This window comes from Microtus oregoni, unplaced genomic scaffold, assembly GCF_018167655.1.
Source record: "Microtus oregoni isolate MIOR12 unplaced genomic scaffold, Mior012 000012F_ref0000307, whole genome shotgun sequence".
Classification (NCBI taxonomy): domain Eukaryota; kingdom Metazoa; phylum Chordata; class Mammalia; order Rodentia; family Cricetidae; genus Microtus; species Microtus oregoni.
In genome coordinates this window covers 48,833,286-48,856,601 of record NW_024543071.1, presented here as the reverse complement: position 1 = coordinate 48,856,601, position 23,316 = coordinate 48,833,286, and the positions used below count along the sequence as shown (strand labels likewise).

At 40.3% G+C, this 23,316-nt stretch overlaps 1 protein-coding gene across 1 annotated transcript; it reads left to right on the top strand.

Moving 5' to 3' along the window:
* Positions 1 to 924: 924 nt before the first annotated feature.
* LOC121454764 (secretoglobin family 2A member 2-like) lies at positions 925 to 4,909 on the top strand. Its single transcript, XM_041662186.1, has 3 exons — positions 925 to 982; positions 3,391 to 3,578; positions 4,868 to 4,909. The coding sequence occupies exons 1-3, from the start codon at positions 925 to 927 to the stop codon at positions 4,907 to 4,909; spliced, it is 288 nt and encodes a 95-aa protein (XP_041518120.1).
* The last annotated feature ends 18,407 nt before the right edge of the window (positions 4,910 to 23,316 follow it).

The following is a 23,316-nucleotide window of genomic DNA, read 5'->3' as shown; positions in this document are numbered from 1 at the left end:
ATCTGCTGTCCTGGTGAAATATCAGCAGTTTTATCTATACTCACTTTACCATGGGTAAAAGGAAGCTCAGAGAGACATGATAGCTTCCCCAGGAAAAGCCAGGAGCAGATGCTATCCCCAGGATCTGAAGTCACAGTGGCATGAGTCACTCACCATAAGCCATTATCCCTCCCTCCCATAAAGCAACAAGGATCTCTATTAGTTGGCAGTGTCCCTGATTCAGGAGAAGTGACACCCTAGACCTTTAACAGAAGAAGGAACATGTTTATCTATCTGGAATGAACAGTGAATGTTCATCTAACAAAATGACTCTCCATAAGACTCTTCAGTAAGGTCTGCTGGCCAATAAACTTCCTGTGGAAGTAAAAGAAGAAGAGGCTCAACAGGAATCCAGTTTATGAAAGGGAGAGGGGTTGTGCACTGGACCCATCAGACACAGGTAAACAAAATGAAGGTGCTTAAAATTGGAAGAAAAAAAAACAAGAAAAGGACATAGGCAAAGAAAGGTGAAGGAGAAGAAAGGGAAAGAATTAAAGGAATGAGAAGATGAAGAAGACAGAAGATGAAGAGGAGTAAATGAAGGAGTGAGGGTATAAAGGGGAAAACAGTATCATTTCAAAAATACTACAGTGTTGCAATCTTCATTTTTTGGAAGACCTCATGGAAAGGTCACCAACTGTCCTTCTTCATAATTTGTTTCCTTGTTTTGTACAAACAAATCCTAGGCTTCCTTGGCTCTGTTTCATGTTCTTTCGTGTCGTCTACTACAATGCCATGTTGCTCTCATGACTTGCGTCCTTATTTCCTGGGTGACACTAAAGGACCTCCCCAAGATATAAATAGCGGAATGCTGAGCTCTCAACTGCAGAAAGTTTCCTGATCTCCAAATTGTACCAAAGACCAACCCACAAGGGTTTCCTCAACATGAAGCTGGTCCTGGTCTTCTTGCTGGCCGCCATCCCCATTTGCTGCTATGCCAGCAGTGAGTTTTGTGGAAGGGTGGGTGGTGGGGCTGTGGAGGGGTGGGCGGTGGGTTCTGTGGAGGGGTAGGCAATGAGTTCTGAGGAGGAGTGGGAGGTGAATTCTGTGCAGTGGTGGGCTACTTTTAGACAACACACTGTTTCTGTTCTAGCAGAAGAAGTCCTAGCCCCTGAGCCACAGAATGTCAACTGTGTTACAAAATGTCTGATTAAATAGCCCTGAAACTCAACACTAGTCTAGATAGTCAAAGAGCCATCACAGATGCAGCGCTGGGGCTGTGTGTGATGTGTCACTACCACACAGGAGGTCCCAAGGAGATGACAGCTCTCCTGAAATCCATGGCAGGTCTTGGATTTGCATACAGGATATTTTACAGAAAATGGGAAAAATATAAATGACCCTGGACCTAAATGGGTTTCCTAAAAATTGTACTTAGGAATCATTTTAACTGTGGAAAAAGTTATTTCTCAAACTTGAGCATGAGACCTAGGAGTAAACAGTTTGTGAGCCACGACACAGACTGTCAAAGCTTGTTCTGACCCCTTCACATTGGGCCACTTACATCCTAGTCTTTCTGGTAGAGAGGAAAGTTCACATTCCCCAAGTCCACTTGAAGTAATGACTGAAGTAAAGCTTTATCCCCGAGAATGTAGTCAGTACAAACATGTCACAAATGCAATAGACTTTGTATAATTTGCTTTGTCTATGTTGTCAACTTCACATATGTGACACGCTGGTGCAAAATGACAAGAAGGTGGAGTTCTCAGTTAACTTGATAGAAAAATCAGGGTTAACCTTGACCTCTTTCTCTTCCACTGGCTGAACAATGACATTAATTCAAGTACAAGCGTTTTTAGTTTATGATACTTTTGATATAGATGATAGAGTTAACGGTGACAATGGTTAATATTTATAAACTACTGTAAAATACTTAATGGGGTTCCCAAAATAGCACTGAGATGCATCATGGCTAGAAGAAAGAAAGACACAGCAGTTCACTGTGACCCATCAGAACAAAGCTTCTAATTTCTTGTGTGTCATTGCTGACAAAGATCAGCGAGGTTTGACGTCCCTTGTTGGCTTGCTAGGGGCAAGTTTGCAGAACCAAAAGGAATCTTGCAGTCGGCTTCCATTTTCTGCATGACGTCACTTCAAGTAACAGAGTTTCTGTTGAAGAATAATATATGTCTGGAAAGTGGAAGAAATAAATCCTATTCAACATTACCTTTAATACCAAGGAGTTATGTGTGTTGAAAAAGAGTAAAACTGAAGCGCGAAAGATCACTCTGACTCAGAACATAGAATTCACCATTAAACATGTGACGCTAGCACTATATTTTGGCAGTGAGTGTGTGCACATGTGTACAGGAGCCTGCAGAAGTGTCAAATACCCCTGGAGCTGTAGTTAGAGGTAGGTGGCTTTAAGCTGCCTGACATGGGTTCTTGGGATCAAATTCAGAGCTTCCAGAAGAGGAGTACCTTCTCCTAACTGCTGAACCTTCTCTCTGGCTCATTTTTTTAAAACTTTTGGAGTGGGGAGGACCTAGGACTTACCACAGGGCAGGGAACCTGGACTGCTCTGTGGACTGGAGAGGGAGGGGGAGAGGAGTGGGGGGAGGGGTAGAAGGGTGGGAGGAGGGGGAGAAGGGTGGGAGGAGGGGGAGGGAAATGGGAGGCTGGGAGGAGGTGGAAACTTGTTTTTTGTTTATGTTTTTTTTCTTCTTTTCTTAATAAAAAAATTATTAAAAAAAAGAAATTAATGGTGTATTTGTATATTAATATATATCATTAAAAATAAATATTATAAATTTTAAATATATAAATCTAAATTGGAACAGTATGGTTCAAAAGTTCTGATGAGAAAATGTTTCAATTCAGCTTCCTAAATGATTTTGTGACAAGTCATAATCACTCTAAAAAAAAAAAAAAACTTTTGTATAAGTCTAAGGCAGCATAAGTGACCTAATGTACTTTATAACACAAGAGTTATGTTGTAATAAACATTCACTCCAACATTTTAGTTTACCTAAATGCACAACAGGTAATTGATACTATAAGAAATGTTTAACACAATAAAGACTTCAGCAAATAAAAAAAACAATAAAAAATGTAGCAGGCTTTGACCAAACAATGACTCCAATACTTACCATGCACAGCAAAATGGTCTCCCATCTCTTTAGTGTCCTTCCCAGTGAAGGGTGTGTGAGGGTTTGGTTCTTTGTGCTGCCATGTCAGGGACAGAGTTTGCAGTTTCTAAGTGGAATCTTGAAACCTGCATCATCTGTCCCATATTTGGCAGTGCCCACCACCTTTGCTAATCTGTGTCTACCTGACTCAACATGATGTTTGTGATGAGAGGTGATCCCTAATGAGTTCAGACCTCCAGTGATGAATGCCATGTCCTTCCAGGTTCTAATTGCCGTGCAATGGATGACGTCGTTGCACAAATCACTAACTCATCAGTGTCTGTGGCTGAGTTTCAGAGAGTGATAAAGTCATACGCACCTCTTCCTTATGACAAAAAGGCTTTGGGCGAAGTGAAACAATGTTTCCTAGACCAGTCAGAGGAGACTTTGGCCAATTATCGAGTTATGATGGTAATTATACATTTTCCCTTTTTTGTTTTATATAACTATATATATTTGAATGATGTAAACACACACATATATAGATATATGTACATAGTTATGTATTTTATATATTTATATTGGCGTATATTTGTATATATATATACATACTTATATATTCACATGCATATATTTCTACTAATGAGGAAGAACAGTTTCCAACATTGTGACTAATAAGGTCCAAGCAAACATTGTTTGTGTACTATTTTTGAACAACATAATTTCATATAGTGGTGACATTTTGTTCAGGAAAGGCATTGAAAGACACACCTTATATTCTATATTTTTTGAGGATATTAAAATATTTAAAGAAAAACATAAAATCAAAGGAGATGACCCAGAGGTAACTGTCTTATCAATAACCTCCCAATCACACATACAGGTACACATATGCAACCATTCACGTTCATGAACAAGCACGCGCACACACAGACACACACACACACTTAAACACATAAGCATGTCATGACATGGAGAAAGCCCTCAAATTCTTAAGTCAGTGAAAAATATACTTGAATCTCAAGAAGTCCTGTTTTGGTTCAGTAACCATGGACCTTCCATTTGCACCAATTCAGAGCGAGTACAGAAGACCCCAGTATAAGAACATCAGGACTAACAGTCTCTTTAAATAATAATATTAATAATAATAGTCTCTTTCCAAGCATAAAAATGAAGGTCCAAGAATTCATCTAAAGTGTCCCTGTTCCCATTCAAGCAACCCACAGGTGCCAAGTCTTAGAAATCTGCCCAGTTTTAACTAAAACCACAGGAATACACAGGGTCTGAAAGTACCGGTGAGGGCTCTCTAGTCACTTCTAACAAATCTCAGTTTTAGAGCACTGAGGAATTTTTAAAGCCACTCCCACTGTTAAGCAAGTGGTAAGAGAATAATAGCAGAGCAGTTCAAACTGACGGTCATCAGATACCTTCAGCCACAGAGACCTCTAGCTTCCGAGTGGGTACAGAATGAATTCCTATGGAAACATTTGGGCAGGGGGAGGTTGGAATTTAGAGGCTAAGGTAATCAAGGGGAAACTTTCAAAAAAAAAAAAATAAAAAACATCTGGGTTTCTTACTCTTGTTTTCTTAAATGATAGAGCACATGCACCTAATCAGATTTTTCTCTGGAAGCATTCTGTAATACTTAATAGTAATTGAAAATACTGAAAAAATAATTAAAAAATAAGATTTTTTCTTTTCAATATTGGACTCTACAATCAAAGTTCAAAATTTAAGTTGCTTCCTCATTTATTTTTCAGAATGCTATATACGACAGTGAAGACTGTCCACAGACTTCCTAAAAGTTCCACGAGATCTTTAGCTCACAGGAATGAAGAGCTGATACCATAATTGTAACTTTACTTTCTTGATTTTATCTTTCTGTCTATAAAGTGCAAGACTATTGTTGGAATCTCAAAGGCATTTCTTTCTATCATTAAATTTATTTGCAAATACCAATACTTCTTTGTGTGATCTTTTAAAAGTGGGGGCTTAAGAGACCTGCAACCCTCCACTCTAGGAAACATACCCACAGATGACTCCCACACAACCTTAAAGTGAGCCTAAGAAAGGAGAGTGTGTGTCCCTGGATATTCAGCCCCCTCTCTGGAGAAGAAAGGAGAGTGTCTCTCCCTGGCCATGCTGAGTTTCCTCTCTGGTGAAGAGCTCAGCTACTTTCTCACCACCACCTCTATTCAGCATCCTTGGCATCATCCTGCTGGGGGTCAGAGGCTGGGATGTGCTCCCAGTCCTGCTGCCACCAGGGCTTTGTGTCTACAAGAATTAGGAAATAAAGATGGTCCCACATAAGCCACTCAATGAATACAGCTCTGCATGTAAATAGGTTCAGAGAAAGAAATCATAATCATCTCAAATGAGGGAAAAGGTTTCAGGAAAAGAGAAACTTCAGGGTCTTTTTGTTTGTTTGATTTTTGTTTTTTGCATTTTGTTTGAGATACTTCCCTTAATGGCAAAATGTCTTTATGAACATAAGAATCAGAGGAAATGACAAGCATAATAAATATTTCTCATTTCAAAATGAATAATAAAAAAAATGGGATTCTGACATAAGAAAAGCACCCGTTTTTTTTTTTTTTTTTTTTTTTTTTTAGGGATGGAGACAAACAGCCAAGCAAGCAATAACAAGAACGGTTTATTAATTCAAACACTAAGTGGCACATTGGCCACCCACAATGAAACTCACAAGCTCCCTTTAAGTAGAGTTTGGGGAAACCCATGGAGGAGGGATTAATGTAGGGCTGATTGATAGGGGACAGATTAGTCTGGGGACTGATTGGTGGGAGGACTTATTGGTTAGGGTCCTTTCTGCAGCAGAGTATGGAAAACTATCTTTAGCTTCCAAAAGGCTGGGGGGGCATCTGCTCATCCAGCACAAGGGCTTTGGGGATCTGCTAAGCCAGGAGAAGGTATTTGGGGTGTCTGCTGAGCTAGCAGAAGACTGGGGTAACTGCTAGTTGGTTGCCTATAGTTTTTTTTTTTTTGTTTTTTTGACTGCCTGTTTAGCTCTGCTCCATTTTAGTGAACCCAAACTAGATTTCTACCCGGCCGCTAGGAAAGCCTGGCCTGTGACCCTCCCCCTGCAACTCTCTCAGTTTCCTCTAATAATAAGGAAGGAGAGAAGTGCATCTGTTCTCTAGGTGCTTTTCATTGGGGTGCCCGTAGTGACTGAGCATAAGAAATGTTTTCCAAATGTTGAACACTTGGTCACCAGTTTGTGGAGATGTCTGTGAAGGCTATGGAAGCTTTAGGACAGTAGGTCTCCACCTTCCTAATGCTGCAGCCCGTTATACAGTTCCCCACGTTGTAGTGTCCCTCACCTCTAGACCTTAAAATTATTTTCATTGCTAGTTCATAGCTGAAATTTTGCTACTGTTATGTGTTATCATGGAAATATCTGGTATGGGGGCAGCTGATGTGAGATCCCAGTGAACGGGGTCACGACCAACAGGTTTAGAACCTCTATGGTAAAGGTGGAGCACTGCTGGCAGAAGACATCACTCAGAGGATAGTTTTAAATCCTGGCCCCAAACCACATTTCCCTTCCTGCTGTGATGGACTCTGTCACTCTGAACTTTAAACCAGAATGAACCCTTTCTTTCCTAACTTGCTTCTTGTCAGAGAACTTTATCACAGAAACTGAAAACTAACTGCTAGAGTTGCCTGGGTTTTCAGCCAAGAAAAACTTCATCAAAAGAAATACACTACAAATAACACGGGAAGAAATCAAACTGTCCCTGTTTGAAGATGATATGATTCAATAATTAAAACAGGCTCTACCAGAAAACTCTTGGATCAGGGACACTCTACTAGAGAATCATTAGAATGTGAAACAGAATGTACAAGACCCAGCAGCATTTCTATACACCCCTAAGGAACACATTGAGAGGGAATTTAGAATACAATGCCATTCAAAATAAATGCCTGTAGATGTGCCTGCCCTACATTCATTGCTATTAATGTGATAAAATATCCTGACAAGCGAGGCAGAAATCCTTAATAAATAAATAAATTAAAAAAAACAAGGAAAAAAAACAATAGGAAATTAGAGTAAGCTTTTGGGTAGAGTCTATGTACAGAATGCTACGTTTGGGATTCAGAGATCCTAAGAAGCTATGTGTCCATTATAATTCCTGGTAAAACTAATTTTAATAAAAATTTAGCTGAATTAAAAAAAAATATCCTGACAAAAGACAGCCCAAGGGAGAAAAGGTTTATTTTAACACAGTTGCAAGTTACAACTCTTCATTGTGATGTAGTTATAGTTACAGAACTTGCAGCAGTTAGATGCATCACCATGCTCAAGAGCAGGAAGTCACAAATGCAGGCATGCTCAGTGCTTCTCTGGTTGTGCTCGGGCTGATTTCTCACTCATACAGTTCAAGGTTCTCTGCACAGGAAAGGGTGCTGCGTATAGCGTCTGGGACTTCCCACATATGTTACCCTAATTAAGACAACTTCCCTCAGACATCCACACAGGACACTCAACATAGACAATACCTCAATGGAACTCTCCTCCAGGTGAGAGTAGACTGTGTCAGTGTGACAATCCCCTAATCAAAGAGGTGTAGGTCTCCCACAATGAAACCTTTAAAACTATGAGGAAAGAAAATGAGTAAGACATTAAAAGTTATGAAAAACACCTATTCTCATAAATCAGCAAGATAAATGTTGTTAAAATATCCATATTATTGGAAAAGGCTACAGATTCATTGAAATTCCTATCAAGATTCCAAAAAGTAATCTTTAAGGAAGTAGGGAAAATGTCCCAAATTTAAATGGAAACACAAAAGCCCCCAATTATGCTAAACAATCCATAGCAAAGAGAACAATGCTAAAGCTGTAGCATTATCTTATTTCCAACTGAACTCCTGGGCTATGGTACTACAACCTACATGGTAATGGTATGAAAAGGGATGGCAATGGTTAATGAAATATATTAGAAGAGTCAAAAATAAAACATTTATCGACAGCCTTAATGATTTGGGATTCCCCTCTGTATTCTGTGATTACCATTAATGAATAAAGACACTGTCTTGGCCTTTTGATAGGGCAGAACTTATGTAGCCAGGAAAAACTTTACTGAGTGCAGGGAGAAGGAAGGCAGATAGGGAGACACTATGGAGCCACGCTAGAGTCAGACTTGCCAAAACTATTCCAGTAAGCCACTGCCACATGGAAATACATGAGATTAATAGAAATTGGTTAAATTAAGATGTAAGAGTTAACCAACAAGAGGCTAGTGCTAATGGGCCAAACTGTGTTTTAATTAACACAGTTTCTGTGTGATGATTTCAGGTCTAAACTAGCAGGGTTTCCGGGACTCTCTTCCTTTCAACAAATTGGTGCCAACATGGCCATCTAAATCCATTTAAAACTTTAAAAAGCTTGGAAGGAACTCTAGACACAGAAAAACAAAGTTTAATCTCATTTTTATCTCCGATGGTATCATGCTGCAGCTCCTTTAAGGGAGGTTTTCCTAATTCACTGGAAGCAGAAAAAAAGCCTCGACTTTTAAAAAAGGCAGCTTCCTGGGCCATGCTGTCAGTGCATATTTGGCTTTGGAGTATTTAAATGGCATTTGTGGGCCCAAGTGTTTGTGGGCCCACTTGGGGTCAGGAGTAATGTAGCTGAGACCAGCTCAGCAACCCTGACAGGGGCAGGCAGAAGGATCAGGTCTACAAGGCATACACAGGAGGAGAGCATGGCAGATTCTTGTGCCATACACAGAGAGATTTTCATTTTGCTTTTACTCAGTAAAGAAATGGTTTTTATGCTGCAAGGTGCTACCCAGAGTTTAGGCGGTAGAATGGCTCCTACCTGGAAGTCCTAAAGCTGGAGGTGAATTACCTCCGCCATATTTAAAGCCCAAGAGAGGCAGAGCCAGCACCCAGGGCAACTGAGATCAAGCTGTTTAGCATTTTAAGAAATGCTTTAGGTCAGAAAATATTTACAGATATGAAATGAAGACAAATCAAAATTTAAAAAAGACCTCTAAATTGGTGATATCTTTGGATAAATGTATATAGGCTTTGGAGAGGGAAGAAAAAGACTATGAAGATTATAAGAGGAAATAATCATTTTTTAAAAAATAAAGTCATTAAGAAGACAGAGTACAGACAGTGATAAATTTAAAGGAGTAAATAAAGCCACTTAAAGATGGAAAGTTCACAGAGAGTCTTGATTATGGATATTATTGTGTCTTTTTGATTTTTTTAAATTTATTTATTTATTTACTAAAAATTTACACCTCCTCCCCTCATCCCATTTCCGTTTTCTCCCCCTCCCCTTTCCTCTCCAGTCCTAAAGGAGTCAGGGTGCCCTGCCCTGTGAGAAGTCCAAGGCCCTCCACCCTACATTTGGGTCTAGGAATGCGTGTATCCGATAAGATTAGGCTCCCAAAAAAAGCCTGTACATGCAGTAGAATCAAAACCCAGTGCCATTATCATTGGCTTCCCAGTCAGCCCTCATTGTCAGCCACATTCAGAGAGTCTGGTCTGATCACATGCTTGTTCAGTCCCAGTCCAGCTGGCTTTGGTGAGCTTCCATTAGATCAGTCACACTGTCTCAGTGGGTAGACACACTCTTCGCAGTCCTGACTTCCTTGCTCATGTTCTTCCTCCTTCTGTTCTTCATCTGGACCTTGGGAGCTCAGTCCAGTGCTCCAATGTGGGTCTCTGACTCTATCTCCATCCATCACCAGATGAAGGTTCGATGGTGATATGCAACATATTCATCAGTGTGGCTGTGGGTGAAGGCCAGTTTAGACACCCTCTCTTTTGCTGCCCAGGGACCTAGCTGGGAACATCCCTTTGGACACTGGGAATCCCTCTAAAGCTAAGTCTCTTGCCAAACCTAAAATGGTTCCCTTAATTAAGATATCTTCTTCCCTGCTCCCATATCCACTCTTCCTCCATCTCAACCATCCCATTACCCCAAGCTTTCCAATTCCCCCTTCTCCTTTCTCTCTCCCCATCTCCCCTTTCCCAAGTTCCACCGCCACCCTTGTGCTCCCAATTTTTGCCCGGCGATTTTGTCTACTTCCGATATCCAGGGGGATAAATATATGTTTTTCTTTGGGTTCACTTTCTCATTTAGCTTCTCTAGGATCATGAACTATAGGTGCAATGTCCTTTGTTCATGGCTAGTATCCACATATGAGTGAGTACATACCATATTCATCTTTATGGGTCTGCGTTATCACACTCAATAAAGTATTTTCTATTTCCATCCATTTGCATGCAAAATTCAAGATGTCATTGTATTTTACCACTGAGTAAAACTCTAATGTATATAAGTGCCGCACCTTCATTATCCATTCTTCTATCAAGGGGCACCTAAGTTCTTTCAATGTTCTGGATATTACAAATAGTGCTGCTATGAACATAGTTGAACAAATGCTTTTGTAGAATGATTGGGCATCTCTTGGGTATATTCCCAAGAGTGAAATTGCTAGATCCTGAGGTAGATTGTCTCCCAGTTTCCTGAGAAGCTACCACACTGATTTCCAAAGTGGTTGCACAAGTTTGCATTCCCACCAGCAATGGATGAGTGTTCCCCTTACTCCACATCCTCTCCAGCAAAGGCTATCATTGGTGTTTTTGATTTTAGCCATTCTGACAGGTGTAAGATAGTATCTCAAAGTTGTTTTGATTTGCTTTTCCCTGATCACTAAGGAAGTTGAACATGACCTTAAATATCTTTTGGTCATTTGAATTTCTTCTGTTGAGAATTCTCTGTTCAGTTCAGTACCCATTTTTTAATTGGGTTCTTCAGAATTTTAATGTCTAGTTTCTTGAGTTCTTTATATATTTTGGAGATCAGGCCTTTGTCTGATGCAGGATTGGTGAAGAACTTCTCCCATTCAGAAGGATGTCTTTTTGTCTTGATGACATGTCCTTTGCTTTACAGAAGCTTCTCAGTTTCAGGAGGTCCCATTTATTCAATGTAGCTCTTATTGTCTGTGCTACTAGGGTTATACATATGAAATGGCCTCCTGTGCCTTTGAGTTGCAGACTACTTCCCACTTTCTCTTCTATCAGGTTCAGTGAATTCAGATCTATATTGAGGTCTTTAATCCATTTAGACTTGAGTTTTGTGCATGGTGATAAGTATGGATGTATTTTCATTCTTCTACAGGTTGACATCCAGTTATGCCACCACCATTTGTTAAAGATGCTTTCTTTCTTCCATTACATACTTTTAGCTTCTTTGTCAAAAATCAGGTGTTCAAAGGTTTGTGTGGTATTATCCGGGTCTTCTATTCGATTCCATTGACCAACATCTCTGTTTTATGCCAATATCAAGCTGTTTTCATTAGTGTAGCTGTGTAATAGAGTTTGAAGTCAGGGATGGTAATGCCTCTGGAAGTACTTTTATTGTATAGGATTGTTTTGGCTATCCTGGGATTTTTGTTTTTCCATATAAAGTTGAATATTGTTCTCTCAAGGTTGTTGAAAAATTTTGTTGGGATTTTGATGAGAATTGCATTGAATCTATAGATTGCTTTTGGTAGGATTGTCATTTTTGCTATGTTGATCCTAGCAATCCAAGAACATGGGATATCCTTCCATTTTCTGTTATTCTCTTCCATTTTTTTTCTTAAAGACTTAAATTTCTTGTCAAATAGATCTTTCACTTCCTTGGTTAGAGTTACCCCCAGATACTTTATGCTATTTGTGGCTATATTGAAAGGTGATGTTTCTCTCATTGCCATCTCTGCTTCTTTGTTTCTTGTGCATAAGAGGGCTACTAATTTTTTGGAGTTGATCTTGTATCTTGCCACATTACTAAAGGTGTTTATCAGCTGTAGGAGTTCTTTGGTAGAGTTTTTGGGGTCCTTTAAGTACATTATCATATCATCTACAAATAAAAAAGTTTGCCTTCTTTTTTCCCAATGGAATTCCCCTGATCTCCTTAAGTTGTCTTTTTTTTCTTTCTTTTTTTCCCCATTTTTTTTAATTGAGAAAAGGAGAAAAAAAACAAACTAGTTTCCACCTCCTCCCAGCCTCCCATTTCCCTCCACATCCTCCCAACCTTCTCCCCCTCCTCCCACCCTTCTCCCCCTTTTCCCACCCTTCTCCCCCTCCCCCCACTCCTCTCCCCCTCCCTCTCCAGTCCAAAGAGCAGTCAGAGTTCCCTGCCCTGTGGTAAGTCCTAGGTCCTCCCCTATCCGTCCATTCCTAGGAAGGTGAACATCCAAACTGGCTAGGCTCCCACAAAGCCAGCACATTACGTAGGTTCAAAACCCCGTGCCATTGTCCTTGGCTTCTCATCAGCCCTCATTGTTCGCCATGTTCAGAGAGTCCAGTTTTATCCCATACTTTTTCAGTCACAGTCCAGCTGGCCTTGGTGAGCTCCCAATAGATCAGCTCCACTGTCTCAGTGAGTGGGTGCACGCTTCGTGGTCCCGACTTCTTTGCTCATGTTCTCCCTCCTTCTGCTCCTCATTGGGACCTTGGGAGCTCAGTCCAGTGCTCCAGTGTGGGTCTCTGTCTCTATCTCCATCCATCACCAGATGAAGGTTCTATGATGATATGCAAGATATTCGTCAGTATTGCTATAGGATAGGGTCATTTCTGGTTCCCTATCCTCAGCTGCCCAAGGATCTAACTGGGGACCTCGGCTTGGGCATCTGGGAGCCACTCTAGGTACAAGTCTCTTGCCAACTCTAAGGTGGCTCCCTTAACTAAGAATTGTGCTTCCGTGCTCCCCTATCTAACCTTCCTTTATCCCAATCCTCCTTTTTCCCCAAGTTCCCCCCATTCTCCCCTTCTCCCTTTTCTCTCCCCATCTCCCCTTACCCCCATCCCACCCCACCCCCAAGATCTCAATTTTCTCCCCGGCAATTTTGTCTACTTCCCATAGCCAAGAGGACAACTATATGTTTTTCCTTTTGTTCACCTTCTTACTTAGCTTCTTTGGGATCACCAATTGTAGACTTTGTGAATCTTGTTTATTGCTAGAAACCAATTATGAGTGAGTACATCCCATATTCATCTTTTTGGGTCTGGGTAACCTCACTAAGGATAGTGTTTTCTATTTCCATCCATTTGCATGCAAAATTTGAGAAATCATTGTTTTTTACCGCAGCGTAGTACTCTAATGTGTAGATATTCCACACTTTCTTCATCCATTCTTCCATTGAAGGGCATCTAGGTTGTTTCCAGGTTCTGGCTATTACAAATAATACTGCTATGAACATAGTTGAACAAATGCTTTTGTCACATGATAGGGCATCTCTTGGGTATATTCCCAGGAGTGGGATTGCTGGGTCCAGGGGTAGGTTGATCCCGAATTTCCTGAGAAACCGAAACACAGATTTCCAAAGTGGTTGCACAAGGTTGCATTCCCACCAGCAATGGATGAGGGTACCCCTTCCTCCACAGCCTCTCCAGCAAAGGCTATCATTGGAGTTTTTGATTTTAGCCATTCTGACAGGTGTAAGATGATATCTCAAAGTTGTTTTGATTTGCATTTCCCTGATCGCTAAGGAGGTTGAGCATGACCTTAAGTGTCTTTTGGCCATTTGAACTTCCTCTGCTGAGAATTCTCTGTTCAGTTCAGTGCCCCATTTTTTAATTGGGTTAATTAGCATTTTAAAGTCTAGTTTCTTGAGTTCTCTATATATTTTGGAGATCAGACCTTTGTCTGTTGCGGGGTTGGTGAAGATCTTCTCCCAGTCAGTAGGTTGCCTTTTTGTCTTGGTGACAGTGTCCTTTGCTTTACAGAAGCTTCTCAGTTTTAGTAGGTCCCATTTATTCAATGTTGCCCTTAAGGTCTGTGCTGTTGGGGTTACACATAGGAAGCGATCTCCTGTGACCATCTCCTGTAGGGTACTTCCCACTTTCTCTTCTATCAGGTTCAATGTGTTCTGACTGATAGTGTGGTCTTTAACCCATTTGGACTTGAGTTTTGTGCATGGTGATAGATATGGGTCTATTTTCATTCTTCTACAGGTTGACATCCAGTTATGCCAGCACCATTTGTTGAAGATGCTTTCTTTCTTCCATTGTATACTTTTGGCTCCTTTATCGAAAATGAGGTGTTCATAGGTTTGTGGGTTAAAATTCAGGTCTTCTATATGATTCCATTGGTCGACTTCTCTGTTTTTATGCCAGTACCACACTGTTTTCATCACTGTAGCTCTGTAATAGAGTTTGAAGTCAGGGATGGTAATGCCTCCAGACAATCCTTTATTGTATAGGATTGTTTTGGCTATCCTGGGTTTTTTATTTTTCCATATAAAGTTGATTATTGTCCTCTCCAGATCTGTGAAGAATTTTGATGGGACCTTGATGGGGATTGCATTGAATCTATAAATTGCCTTTGGTTAAATTGCCATTTTTACTATGTTGATCCTCCCAATCCAAGAGCAAGGGAGGTCCTTCCATTTTCTGGTATACTCCTCCGTTTCTTTCTTCAATGCCTTAAAGTTCTTGTCCAATAGATCTTTCACTTCCTTGGTTAGAGTTACCCCAAGATATTTTATGCTCTTTGTGGCTATCGTGAAAGGTGAAGCTTCTCTGATTTCCCTCTCTGCTTCCATATCCTTTGTGTATAAGAGGGCGACTTATTTTTTGGAGTTGATCTTGTATCCTGCCACATTACTAAAGGTGTTTATCAGCTGTAAACGTTCTTTGGTGGAGTTTTTGGGGTCGCTTATGTACACTATCATATGATCTGCAAATAACGAACGTTTCAATTCTTCCTTTCCAATTCGAATCCCCTTGATCCCCTTAGGTTGTCTTATTGCTATTGCTAGAACTTCAAGCACTATATTGAAGAGGTATGGCGAGAGTGGACAGCCTTGTCGTGTTCCTGCGTTTAGTGGGATGGCTTTAAGTTTCTCTCCATTTAATTTGATGTTAGCTGTCGGCTTGCTGTATATAGCTTTTATTATATTTATGTATGACCCTTGTATCCCTAATCTCTCCAATACTTTTATCATAAAGTGATGTTGAATTTTGTCAAATTCTTTTTCAGCATCTATTGAAATGATCTTATGGTTTTTTTTTTCAGTTTATTTATATGCTGGATTACATTGATAGATTTTCGTATGTTGAACCAGCCCTGCATCCCTGGGATTAAGCCTACTTGATCATGATGGATAATTTTTCTCATGTGGTCTTGGATTCGGTTTGCCAATATTTTGTTGAGGATTTTTGCATCGATGTTCATGAGTGAGATTGGTCTATAATGTTCTTTCTTGGTTGAGTCTTTGTGTGGTTTTGGTATCCGGGTAACTGTAGCTTCATAAAAGGAATTTGGCAATGCCTCTTCTGTTTCTATATTGTGAAATACATTAAGGAGTATAGGTATTAGTTCTTCTTGGAAGTTCTGGAAGAATTCCGCATTGAAGCCATCTGGTCCTGGGCTTTTTTTGGTAGGGAGGTTTTTGATAACTTCTTCTAATTCTTCGCGACTAACAGGTCTATTTAGATTGTTCACCTGGTCCTGGTTTAACTTTGGTATATGGTATTTATCTAAAAAATTGTCCATTTCCTTTACATTTTCCAGTTTTGTGGCATATAGGCTTTTGTGTAAGATCTAATGATTCTATGAATTTTCTCTGTGTCTGTGGTTATGTCCCCCTTTTCATTTCTGATTTTATTAATTTGCAAATTCTCTCTCTGCCGTTTGATTAGTTTGGATAGGGGTTTATCAATCTTGTTGATTTTCTCCAGGAACCAGCTTTTTGTTTCATTGATTCTTTGGATTGTTTTCTGTGTTTCTATTTTGTTGATTTCAGCCCTCAGTTTGATTATTTCCAATCTTCTACTCCTCCTAGGTGAGTTCGCTTCTTTTTTTTTCTAGACCTTTCAGGTGGGCTGTTAAGTCTCCAATGTGAGCTTTCTCTGTTTTCTTTAAGTGGGCACTTAGTGCTATGAACTTTCCTCTTAGGACTGCTTTCATAGTGTCCCATAAGTTTAAGTATGTTGTTTCTTTATTTTCATTGAATTCCAGGAAGACTTTAATTTCTTTCTTAATTTCTTCCTTAATCCAGGTATGGTTCAGTAGTTAACTGTTCAGTTTCCATGAATTTGTAGGCTTTCTGGGGGTAGCATTGTTGTTGAATTCTAACTTTAATCCATGGTGATCTGATAAGACACAGGTGGTTACTAATATTTTTTTGTAACTGTGTATGTTTGCTTTGTTACCGACTATGTGGTCGATTTTCGAGAAGGTTCCATGAGCTGCAGAGAAGAAGGTATATTCTTTCCTATTTGGGTGGAATGTTCTATAGATGTCTGTTAAGTCCATTTGATTCATTACCTCCATTAATTCTCTTATTTCTCTGTTAGGTTTCTGTCTGATTGACCTGTCCATTGGTGAGAGAGGAGTGTTGAAGTCTCCTACTATTAGTGTGTGCGGTTGGATGGCTACCTTGAGTTCTAGCAATGTTTCTTTTATGTACATGGGTGCTTTTATATTAGGGGCATAGATGTTCAGGATTGAGACTTCATCCTGATGAACTGTTCCTGTTATGAGTATAAAATGCCCCTCTTCTTCTCTTCTGATTGATTTAAGTTTGAAGTCTACTTTGTTAGAGATTAGTATGGCCACACCTGCTTGTTTCTTAGGTCCATTTGCTTGATAAGCCTTTTCCCAGCCCTTTACTCTGAGTAGGTGCCTGTCTTTGTGGTTGAGGTGTGTTTCTTGTAAACAGCAGAATGTTGGATCCTGTTTTCTTATCCAATCTCTTAGCCTGTGCCTTTTAATAGGTGAGTTGAGTCATTGACATTAAGTGATATTAATGACCAGTGGTTGTTAACTCCGGTCCTTTTTTTAGTCGTAGAGTTTGTGTGTTTCCCTTCTTTGATTTGTGTTGGTGAAGGGTCTCAAGATGTCTGAGTTATTGTCGTCATTGTTGGACTCCTTGGTTAGTGATTTTCCTTCTATTACTTTCTGTAAGGCTGGATTTGTGGCTGCGTATTGTTTAAATTTGTTTTTATCCTGGAAAATTTTATTTTCTCCATTTATAGTGAACGAAAGCTTGGCTAGGTATAGTAATCTGGGCTTGCATCCATGGTCTCTCAGTTTCTGCAGTACATCTATCCAGGACCTTCTGGCTTTCATGGTTTCCATGGAGAAGTCAGGTGTAAGTCTGACAGGTTTACCTTTATAAGTAATTTGGCCTTTTTCCTTTACAGCTCTTAATATTCTTTCCTTAATCTGTATGCTTTGTGTTTTGATAATTATATGGCAAGGGGATGGTTTTTTTTTTTTTTTGATCCAGCCTATTCGGTGTTTTGTAGCTTCTTGAACCTTCATAGGTATATCTTTGTTTAGGTTGGTAAAGTTATCTTCTATAATTTTATTAAATATATTTTCTGGACCATTGAGCTGCACTTCTCCTCCTTCTTCTACTCCTATTCTTCTTAGGTTTGGTCTTTTGATTGTGTCCCATATCTCCTGAATATTTTGTGATGTGAGTTTGTTGGACTTGCTGTTTTCTTTGATCAGTGTGTTCTTTTATCTATGGTATCTTCAGAATCTGAGATTCTTTCTTCTAACTCTTGTATTCTGTTGGTTATGCTTGTTTCTATAGACTCTGTTTGTTTACTTAAAGTTTCCATGTCCAGCCGGCCCTCTGTTTGTGTTTTCTTCTTTGCCTCCAGTTCAGTTTTCAAGTCTTGAACTGTTTCCATTATCTGTTCGATTGTTTTTCCTTGGCTTTCTAGGGTATCATTCACTGATTTATTCAATTCTTCAAACTTTCTGTTATATTTCTCATCCATTTCTATAAGGGCGTTTTTTACATGCTGTTTAAGGGCGTCAATCACTTTAATGAAGTCAATCTTTTCTACTTCTTCTTGATTAAGGTGTTCATGTCCTCCCATTGTGAGGTCGCTGGTTTCTGGTGGCTTCATGTTGCTTTTCAGCTTGTTGGGCAAATTCTTGCCTTGGCGTCTGCCAGTCTCTTCTTCCAAATGCTCCCTTATGGATCTTCTTTTACCGGATCAGGTCTCCTTGCCTACCCAACGTTGGCTCTCCTGTCGCCGAGAGAACAGGCCTCCGTGCTGGTTGGGCAGCTCACAACAAAGCGCCTACCCTGCTTAGTGCAGGCAGGCAATAGAAACAAAGGGACTCCCACCTGCTTGGGTGCCCCGAGGATTCGGACCCAGTGCCCAGACAGGCTAGGCTGGGTGAAGTTGTGTGCTGAAAGAGGGTGGTGGGGCCGAAGTGGGGAGGGTTCTGGATGGGAGCTGGGTGGACTAGGAAGAATGAGGCGGTATGCAGGGAGTGGAGGCCCTGCAGAGAGCCCAAGAAGGATAGGGGGCCAAGGAACCTCTGAGCTCGCCTTCCCAGGCTGGCACTGCAGGGCCAGAAACTCACCCCAAAGCTGTCTCTCCTGGCGCCGAGAGATCAGGCCTCCGTGCTGGTGGGCAGGTTGCAAACAAAGAGCCTACCCTGCTTGGTGCATGCAGGCGATAGAGACAAAGGAACTCCCGCCTGCTTGGGTGCCCCGAGGATTCGGACCCAGTGCCCAGACAGGCTGTCCTTATGTTGTCTTATTGCTATCTAGAACTTCAAGCACTATATTGAAGAGGTATAGAGAGAGTGGATAGCCTTGTATTGTTCCTGATTTCAGTGGGATGGCTTTGAGTTTCTCTCCATTTAATTTGATGTTAGCTCTTGGTTTGCTGTATATTGCTTTTATTATATTAGGTATGAACCTTGTATTCCTTATCACTCCAAGACCTTTATCATAAAGGGATGTTGAATTTTGTCAAATGATTTTTCAGCATCTAATGAAATGATCATATGTTTTTTTCTTTCAGTTTATTTATATGATGGATTCCATTGATAGATTTTCATATGTTGAAATAGCCCTGCATCTCTGGGATGAATCCTACTTGATCATAATGTATAATTTTTTGGATGTGTTCTTGGATTTGGTTTGCCAGTATTTTATTGAGAATTTTTGCATCGATGTTCATGAATGAGATTTGTCTGTAATTCTCTCTCCTTTTTGAGTCTTTGTGTGGTTTTGGTATCAGGGTAACTGTAGATTCATAAAAGGAATTTGGCAATGACTCTTCTCTTTCTATTTTGTACACAGGTGGTTGCTGCATTTTTTTTATCTATGGATGTTTGCTATGTTATCAATTATGTGATCAATTTTTGAGTAGGTTCCATGAGATGCTGAGAAGAAGGTATATTCTTTTCTGTTTGGGTGGAATGTTCTATAGATGTCTGTTAAGTCCATTTGGTTCATTACATCTGTTAGTTTTCATATTTCTCTGTGAAGTTTCTGTCTGCTTGAACTGTCCATTGGTTAGAGAGGAGTATTGAAATCTCCTTCTATTAGAGTGTGGGGTCTGATGTATAGTTTGAGTTCTAGTAATGCGTGGTGCTTTTATATTAAGGGCATAAATATTCAGGATTGCGACTTCCTCCTGGCGAATTGTTCCCATTATAAGTATAAAGTGTCCTTCTCCGTATCTCCTGATTGGTTTTAGTTTGAAATCAATTTTGTTATATGTTAGTATAGACTCACCCGCTTGTTTTTTAGGTTCCTTTGATTGGGGAAACTTTCCAACTCCTTACTCTGAGGTAGTGTCTGTCTTTGTGGTTGAGGTGTTTTTCTTGTAAACAGCAGAATGTTGGATTCTGTTTTCGTATCTATTCACTTAACCTGTGCCTTTTTATAGGTGAATTGAGTCCATTGATATTAAGTGATATTAATGACCAGTGGTTGTTAACCCCGGTTATTTATTTATTTATATTTTGGTGGTAGTGTTTGTGTGTTTCCCTTATTCAAGTTGTGTTCTTGGAGGGTTGTCAGATGCCTTTGTTTTATGGATGTTGTTAGCTTCCTTGGTTTTTGGTTTTCCTTCCAGTACTTTTTGTAAGGCTAGGTTTGTAACTACATATTGTTTAAATCTGTTTTTGTCCGGGAATATCTTGTTTTCTCCATTGATGGTAAATGCAAGCTTTGCTGGGTATAGTAGTCTGGGCTTGCATCTATGGTATCTTAGTGTCTGCAGCACATCTATCCAAGACCTTCTGGCTTTCATGGTTTCCATTGAGAAGTCAGGTGGAGTTCTGATAGATTTACCTTTATATGTTACTTGACCTTATTCCTTTGCAGCTCTTAATATTCTCTCTTTATTCTTTATGTTTTTCGTTTTGATTATTATATGGCGAGGTGTTTTTTTTTTTTTTTTGATCCAGTCTATTTAGTGTTGTGTATGCTTCTTGTACCTTCATAGAAATATCCTTCTTTAGGTTGGGAAAGTTTTCTTCTTTAATTTTGTTGAATATGTTTTCTGGGTCTTTGTGCTGTAATTCTTCTCCTTCTTCTACCCCTATAATTTTTTGGTTTGGTCTTTCATGGTGTCCCAGATTTCCTGGATATTTTGTGTTAAGAATTTGTTGCATGTGTTGTTTTCTTTAATGTATGGGTTTATTTCCTCTATAGTATCTTCAGCATCTTTCTTCTATCTCTTGTATTCTGTTGGTTATACTTGTCTCTATAGTTCCTGTTCATTTACGCAGATTTTCCATATCCTGGCATCTCTTGTTTTGTATATTCTTCATTGCCTCCATTTCATTTTTCAAGTCTTGAACTGTTTCCATTACCTGTTTGAATATTCTTTCTTGGTTTTCTTGGGTGTCTTTGAGAGATTTAATCATTTCTTCTACCGTTTTGTTTGTCTTCTCCATCTTTTTAAAGGAGTTTGTTACATCCTGTTTAAGGTCCTCTATTATTGTCATAATGTTACGTTTAAAGTTGATTTTTTTCTACTTCTTCTGGAATAGGTTGTCCAAGTCTTCTTTTTGTGTGATTTCTGGATTCTGGTTTTGTCATTTTGCCTTCCATGTTGTTGAAGGAATTCTTACATTGGCGCCTGCCCATCTCTTCCTTCAAATGCAGCCAAGAGAGTCTTTGTGTCTTGGTCCAATCTTTGCTGTGACTGACTGCGTATATGGGGAATTTTCTTGGTCTAGCCTCTTTTAGGGCCCCTTGGCATTGGAGCTGGTCATGCTGGTGGATCTAAGGACCCTGCATATGGAAAGGAGTGCTCTCTGGCTGAATCTCCTCAGTGCAGAAGCAGGATCTGTTCCTGGGCCAAAGACCTCACAGACAACAGGGCAGGCTTGGGGGAGGCAACATGTGGAACAAAGAAGAACCTGCAGCAGGAGCTAGAGGGGCCCTGTACTCCCTTCTGGACCCTCTGCCCGGGGGGGGGTATACACTCACTCATCTGAGTGGATCTCCTCAACACAGGAACAGGGACTCCTGGTAGTACAAGGACCCCACAGACAAAAGGACATTCTGGTGGGGGGGTCAGGGTCATGTGGAACAAAGAAGCCCCTGCAGCAGGAGCTGGAAGTGCACTGCACTCCCTTCTGGGGACCTTCTGGACAGGCAGGCCCACACTAACCCCTCTAGGTGGATTGCCTCAGTGCAGGAGCAGGAATTTTTCCTGGGCCAATGACCTCACAGACAATAGGGCAGGCTTGGGGGAGGCAGGTTCATGTGGAACAAAGAAGCCCCTGCAGTCGGAGCTGGAGGGGCCCTGTGCTCCATTCCTGGACCGTCTGCTCTGGGCTGGCACACACTCACCCGTCTGGATGGATCTCCTCAGGGCAGGAACAGGGACTCCTGGTAGTCCAAGGACCACACAGACAAAAGGCTGTTTTTGAATTTTGAGTGTGAAAGAGCTAAGCACAGAGACACATTTCATTCCATGGACTGCTAAGTTATACCAACATAAAGTTATCTCGATCCTAAAATTTGAGTCTAAGGATATGTTACTTTAAAAAAGAGGTTCTTCTTTTGTTTTCACAGAAGGTAAGAACCTGTGAATTGCTTCTAGACCAATATGGTTTGATGGAACAGGACCCCCTGAAAGGTTGCTGTAAACACCACAACAAGAAAAGTACTTTGCCCAATAAACAGCAGAAAGTAGCTTGGAGAAAAACTATACCCATATTCCCTAATATTGTTTACAAATGCTTCTTTACATTTAAAGTGGTATATGCTATAGAGATTTGCATTGGTATGGATCTTGGATTATTGATAAAAAATTAAGGTCAATTTTGTTATATGTATATTTCTGCTCTAGCTTAAGTTATTGTGTTTGTTCAACTCATTTAAAAATGTAATGAATAATTAAGAAATATAGGTTAATAGATAGTCATCTATAATAGTCAAGCTTGTAGTCATGTTAATTAGGTTTTCTAGACTATTCTTCAAATCTTTCAGAGACCTTCAGAATATGGCATTTAAATGTTTTAAAGAAATTTGGACATTCCATGACAGTGAGACACATCTGCTCCTGGCAGCACCAGTCTACTTAAAGAGGATGATGGGCATCAAAGAGGCTCCTTATGAATTTTGTCAGCCATTTGGTCAAGAAACTGCTCTTGCCTGGACTGCTTAACTGGACATGCAGGACCCATAGAGAACTGACTGCAGAACTTGTCTTAAGGTGAGAAAGGGCTTTCAGGGTTCCTACCTCATGAAATAGTCTGTGAGACATTTTGCAGTGCTGTGCCAGCAAGGCAACTGTAGTTCTCTGAGCAAGGAACATTGGGATTAACACACAACACAATTTCAGGCTCTGCAGGCAAGCCTTTATTCCACTTTCTTACAAAGTACATATAGCCCTTAGCAGGGGAGGATGAGCCAGCAAAAGCAGGAAGCTCAACATTGTAACTCACATGGCTTTGGGGTAAACATCCTTAAAATTATTGCTGAAAACAACAGATTGTTCCCATGTTTGTTCCTGTCTTCAGAACAACCAACCAAAAGAATGCAAAATAGGAGGTGTGAAGACCTGTCCTCAAGGAACACAACAATTCCCCCTTTTCATTTTAAAAGCATGAGAGCCCCTGCCTTAGGACTTCCCCAGATAGAGGCTCTTACCTCTCTATGGAAGGCCTTAACCCGTGTCTTAGCCGAGCTCTCTATATCAGGACAGTTGCCCATCATAGGGATCCGTTATGACTTCTGCAGTATCTGCAGTGAGACTTGGGGTGCTTCCTGATGATCAGAAGACAGTCTGAGCAACACTCATTGAGTGACAGTGTGCTTTATGTGGGATTGCCACATAAATTGGCAGATAATCCAAAAACAGATAACCCCAATAGCAAGTGAGAGTGTTACAGACAATTGCTGGGCAATGGCATTCCACTGACTGGATCCAGACACAGCAGAAACCCATGTGCTATTAAT